General features: G+C 54.4%; 1 protein-coding gene across 3 annotated transcripts in view; it reads left to right on the top strand.

The window, feature by feature from the left end:
- The window catches only part of SGSM1 (small G protein signaling modulator 1), a 29,714-nt gene extending 23,945 nt beyond the window's left edge, over positions 1–5,769 (top strand). For all 3 annotated transcript variants that reach the window (XM_062504248.1, XM_062504249.1, XM_062504250.1), the window contains 8 exons: positions 980–1,051; positions 1,545–2,126; positions 2,799–2,923; positions 4,073–4,155; positions 4,402–4,511; positions 4,734–4,830; positions 5,187–5,354; positions 5,681–5,769. In XM_062504248.1, the coding sequence (XP_062360232.1) occupies positions 980–1,051; positions 1,545–2,126; positions 2,799–2,923; positions 4,073–4,155; positions 4,402–4,511; positions 4,734–4,830; positions 5,187–5,354; positions 5,681–5,769 (1,326 nt within the window). The remainder of the gene's footprint in view (positions 1–979; positions 1,052–1,544; positions 2,127–2,798; positions 2,924–4,072; positions 4,156–4,401; positions 4,512–4,733; positions 4,831–5,186; positions 5,355–5,680) is intronic.
- Positions 5,770–6,000: the final 231 nt, after the last annotated feature.

A 6,000-nucleotide genomic window follows, 5' to 3' on the forward strand; every position in this document is an offset into this window, starting at 1 on the left:
GTGAGCAAAGGCACTGCTCTGTTGGCTGAAGCCCTGGGAATCATTCCCATCTCAGCATCTCCACCGTGGCTCTTCCTTTGTATCCATGTGTTCCTCTGCTGGGAACAGGCACTGGGAAGGGAGCTGGCAGAGTGAACACACGCGAAGTTCCCCCCTTTTCCCATCTCAACCTGAAATTTCCTGTTTTAAGTGCTCCCATGGTAATGGAGGAAAACTGTCGCCCTTCCTCTCTCCCCCAGAGCCCTGCCCAGCAAACACCCACAATACAAGGGTGGGGACAACTGCTGTTCTGAATGTGCTGTATTTTCTTAAAATCCTGTTGTTTGTGTGTGTGATGTCATGGCTGTGCTCTGCACCTCTGCTCAGTTAATGGGGAGGATTTGCTCTCATTGAGGGCTGGTTGCTCAGAGGGAACCCACAGAGCTGGTGCCTGCAAAGCCCAGCCCTTCCCTCTGTGCTTCAGCTGGAAGCCAGAACAGGGTGCTCGTGACTTTGAGAGGAGCTGCTTCCACTGAGTCTGGCTTAAAACATCAATATTTGTCCTTGAAGAAAAGGAAAAAAAGCATTAATATGCTTGGAGGGACTGTTTTATAGCCTGACTTCATCGTTTATGTAAACTGAGCTGGGCTGAGCTGCGTTGCTGCCAAATTAGGACAGAGATTTGTAGAAATTTGCACTCCAGGGAGGCAGTGTGACCTCTGCACAGAGGAAAGCAGCTCCTTCAGACCCAACACGCAGCACTCGAACAAGTGCACTAACCTGGGGCTTTGGCTTTGTCACCTTCCCAGCAGTGTCAGGGGCTGAGGCAGGGCACTGTGCTGGGTGACGTGGCAGCATTGACGTGAAAGGGGGTCAGATATCTACTGGATGCATTTTCTGCTTCTTCTTCACCTGCAGGAGTGCCACCTCTGCTTGATTTTCCTCACCCTGACCCTTTTTCTTTTTCCTTTCTCGCTGCTCTTTTCACTGTCCCCTGCAGTCCTCCCAGAGCTGCAGCTCTGGCCGGCAGAACCACGCCCGGCTGCAGAGCGATTCCAGCTCCAGCACCCAGGTGAGCACCTTGTCCCTCCAGTGCTTGTCCCCACGGCTCTGCCTTGCCTTGGGCTGACCCCTCACCACAACCACAATGATTTCTGGCAAACGGAACCAGTGTTGGAAGAAGTAAATAAGTCCCCAACCTGCTTTGGAGCTGTTAATGTCAGGACTGTGCTGTGACTGTGGTGTTCAATGTTCACCTGCCAGCTCTGCCCCGTGGCCTCACACCTGAAAGCCCATGGCTGCTCCCTCTGTTCATGCCCCAGGTGTTTAACACCTGTTGAAATTTCTGCCCAGTATATAATGGCAAGCAAAGCATAGTCCTTCAGAGCAGGGATTTGTGGGCTTGGAGTTGTGCAAATGACCAAGTGCTGACTCAAATCCAAGGAGATGGAGTTAAAGGGGGATTTTCCTCCCTCTCCACTGCTGGGAACATGGGCACTATGAGTACACAGCTCTTGGGGACGTAGTGCCCATGTTCCTAACTGGGATATCTTCCCACTTTGCAGGTGTTTGAATCTGTGGATGAGGTGGAACAGACTGAAGTAGATTCTCATCTGGAAGATGGCAAACAAAGCAAGATCCCCAATGGGACAGTCCCCAACGGGACGTGTTCCCCTGATTCTGGGCACCCCTCTTCCCAAAACTTCTCCATCACTTCGGGGTTCTCGGAGCGCAGCTTCAGCAACGAGGACAGTGCCCTGGAAACCACCAAATCCTCCTCCAGCTCACAGGGAAAGGCTGCTGGGTCAGACATGCCAGCCCCACCGGACACAGATGGTGTCCAGCAGGAGAAGCTGCAAGGCCAAGACAGCCTGGAAGGTGAATTTCCCACTGGTGGAAGCGTGGACTTTGTCCCCATGGGCGAGGGCTCGGCGGGGCTGCTGCGTGACAGTGACACTGTGGCCCTGACTGTGGTGGAGAGCTGGACAGACAGGGAGGCTGAGAAGCAGAGCCTGGTGGAGAGCGAGGACAACCTCTCTGAGGAGCCAGAGATGGAGAGTCTGTACCCACAGCTGGACTCTCTGACTGTCACTGATCTGACCAGCACTGAACCGGCTGCTCTCTCCTCCACGGGTGTCACCTACTCTGTAAGTACAGACCTGGCCAGAGGGGTTCCTTCCTGGCTGCCTCACAGAACCCCAGAACCCTCTGGGGATCACCCAGTCCAACCCCCCTGCCATGGGAGGGTCACCTGGGGTAGGTGACACAGGAATGTGTCCAGGTGGGTTTGGGATGTTCACAGAGAGGGAGATTCCATGCTCTCCCTGGGCAGCTGTTCCAGGGCTCTGCCACCCTGCATGGGAAGTAGTTTTTCCTCATGTTGAAGTGGAATTTGTGTTTCAGTTTATGGCCATTGCTCCTTGTCTATCACTTGGCACCACTGGAAAGAGTCTGGCACTCTCCTCTTGGCACATGATTTGATATGTTTGTATGGATTTATGAGATTTGCTCTCAGTCTTCTCCAGACTGACCAGGCCCAGTTCCCACAGTCTCTCCTCATCACAGAGATACTTCAGACCCCAAATCATCTCTCTGGCCTCTGCTGTACCCTCTCTGGTCTTTCTTGAGCTGTGGATCCCAGAACTGAGAGCCACACTCCAGATGTGCCTCACTGGGGCTGAGTGGAGGGGCAGGATCTGGCTGTGGTTGGGCATAGAGGGGCTCCCACCTTCCACCCAAAGTCTGCCCTGTCACTCCTTGCAACTCTCTCCCAGCTTTTTTACTGGGAAACGAAACAACTCTGCTCTTGTTTTGGGCAGCCAGAGCTGCTGGACATGTACACAGTGAACCTGCACCGCATCGAGAAGGACGTGCAGCGCTGTGACCGCAACTACTGGTACTTCACTCCTGCCAACCTGGAGAAGCTCCGCAATGTCATGTGCAGGTGGGGGCTGTGAGGGCCTTCCTGGGATTCACCTGCAGGCTGGAGCATCCAGCTGTGCTGTGGTTATGGAGTTTTGCTCCTTGCCTTCCTCCCCACGTCATCCCAGCACTGGGACCGCAGCTCCAAGGATGTGCTGGTTCCCAGACCGAGGTGTCTGGCTGTCCTTCCCCATCGTTGCTGTGTCCTGGCATTTTGGCCATGGCAGAGGCTCCCTGAGGCTTCCCAGGAACCAAGTGCAGCCCACTTGCTTCCTGGAGCATGCCTGGAAAATGTTTTAATGAGGATCAGCCCACAGAGCTGTAGTGCTAATGATAAAGTGCCTGAAGCACTGGAATGGTTTGTGCCTTTCCCAAAATCCCAGGAGAGAGCCAGACCTGGGTGCATTTCTGAGTCCTTGTGACTCAGAGCTTGCCTAGTGACACTCAGACTCAGACCAGCTCCATCTCAGCTGCTGCTTCACAGGCAGTGAAGGATAAAATATTATTACTCATCCTGCAAACATGAGGAGAAGCTGCAGTTCCATCAGTGCTGTCACTTCACCCGACAGGCAGGGCTGGAGATCTCTGCTGAGATTAGACCTTCAGCACAGCACATTTTGGAAAACCAGTGGGCAGGATGGAAAAGATCCTTCCCTTGTGCCAGCAGCAGATCTGAGTCCTCTCCGAGCACATTTTGCCTTGCTACCAAATAAGGGAAGATATCCCTACAGGGCTGGGTGCTTCCTGGGACACCGGGAATGGGAAGGCGAGGCAGGCAGTGTCTGCAGGGAGAACCAAGGGATAAATGGAGAGAAAAGGATGAAAATGAGAGATGAATAAGTTCTATCCTTGTCTGCCCTTTTACCAATAACCCCACTATGTTGTGCTTTCCCATTTTGCTCTTCCCTGCACTGATTATCCTTGCAATGGCCATGGCACAGCCCTGGATTGACCCTGGATGTGGCCGTGGCAGGGTGTTGATCCAGGACTGTGCCATACATGCCTTACCTGGGAGGCACGACAAGAATTTAATCATTTGCAGCAGAGGGATAACAGAATGAGGACATGTGATTTACCCCAGCATCCTGGGAAGGGAGACAGGGCATGGGCAAAGGAGGTGGCAGGTGGTGGCACTCAGGTCCCAGGTCACCTCTCCTGCTCTCTCACACAGCTACATCTGGCAGCACATTGAGATTGGCTACGTGCAGGGGATGTGTGACCTGCTGGCCCCTCTCTTGGTCATCCTGGATGATGGTGAGTGGGTGGCTCTGCTCTGCTTTCCCTGTCCCTGCGTGGGGATCTGTGGGGAGATTTGCGGGTGGGTGGTGGCCTTTTGCAGTGGAGTGCCTGGAGGTGTGGAGCAGGATCCCGTTGGTTTGTGATGCTGCCTGGCTCCCAGGAGCCCACCTTGGGGCCAGGGTGGACTTTCTGGAGGAACATTGCTGCTGCAGGAGCAGCAGTGCCCGTGCAGCAGCAGTACTGTCTCTCCTCCCTCCACAGAGGCTCTGGCTTTCAGCTGCTTCACTGAGCTGATGAAGAGGATGAACCAGAACTTCCCCCACGGAGGAGCCATGGACACCCACTTTGCCAACATGAGATCACTGATCCAGGTGAGAATTCCTGGCATAGGGATGGCAGCTCCTCACACTCCAGGTCCTGGAGGGGCTGAGGGGGGGATCAGTGCTGAGGAGCAAGAGGGGACAGCAGGGTCTCTAAGCACAGCCTGGAGCAGTGTGTGCCAGGAGAGGGAGGGAGGAGCTGGTGCCGTAGGCAGAGGGATTGATGGTGCCTTGTGTGTGCATTCCTGAGTTTCCTTTTGCTTTTTTTGACAGATTCTGGACTCTGAGCTCTTTGAGCTGATGCACCAGAATGGGGATTACACTCATTTCTACTTCTGCTACCGATGGTTTCTCCTGGACTTCAAGAGAGGTGTGTGCTGAGACCACCCAGGGGTGGGGCAGGGCCTGCTTCCAGGTTTCTCAGCAGATTTAAACTTATTTTTAATTCCTTTTCACTTTTCCCTGGTTTACGTCTGGCTGATTGTTCTGTCTAGATAACAGAACCTGCTGTTCCAGAGCTGCTGCTGAGCCTCTCTCCATGAGTGTGTCCTGGGGGCCTGTGTCACCTGCTGCTGGGAATATTTCTCCCTACAGATGACTGACTGCTTCCAGCTGGAGCAGGTTCCTGTGGGAAGGAAGCACCCAGCGTGTCTCCCCAGTGCTGCTGTGAGCTCTGTGAGGCAGGGTGGGGTGAGTGGAGTGGTAACTGTGGTTCTCTGCTCACAGAGCTGGTGTATGATGATGTCTTCTCCGTCTGGGAGACCATCTGGGCTGCTGCTCACGTCTCCTCTGCTCACTACGTGCTCTTCATAGCCCTGGCCCTGGTGGAGATGTACCGGGACATCATCCTGGAGAACAACATGGATTTTACAGACATCATCAAGTTTTTCAATGGTACAGCTCGTGCTCTGTTGGACTGAGTTTGGGGCAGCTGCTCAGGCTGTGGGCAGTCACGTCTGCACGAGGCTGGAAATGGTGAACACCCAGAGCTCAGAGGGATCTGGTGGGGCTGGAATCCTCAGCAGTGGCCAACCTGGATGTGTTGAAGGGAGCTGAGGTTTGGGCTGTGCTTCCTGCTGATTTCCCCATCCCGAGGGGCTGGTTAAGGATAGCTCTGCAGAGCCAGGTGTCCCTGCTCTGAGGGAGGTTGGGAATGTGGGCAGCAGAGCTGTGGGATGGGGCTGCTCAGGTCTCACCTGGTCCCTCTGTCTGTGTTGCAGAAATGGCCGAGCGCCACAACACCAAACAGATCCTGAAGCTGGCTCGGGACCTGGTCTATAAAGTGCAGACTCTGATCGAGAACAAATGAAGGGCCCAGGGCAGATGAGGCACACAAAGAGCCGGGAATCCCCTCTGATGCTTCCTCCCTTCTCCTGTTTCTCCAAGTGCCACACCTGTGGGACTCAGGTGGTGGGACACATCCTGCTATGTGAGCTGGGAGTCCCCTGGGCTCAGCACAGATCTTCTCCAGTGGCTCAACCAAAGATCCCTCCAGGTGTGTTCCTGTGCCGGGAGCAGGACCAGGCAGTGGCTTCCTGGC

This window comes from Cinclus cinclus, chromosome 17 (genome assembly GCF_963662255.1).
Source record: "Cinclus cinclus chromosome 17, bCinCin1.1, whole genome shotgun sequence".
Lineage (NCBI taxonomy): Eukaryota > Metazoa > Chordata > Aves > Passeriformes > Cinclidae > Cinclus > Cinclus cinclus.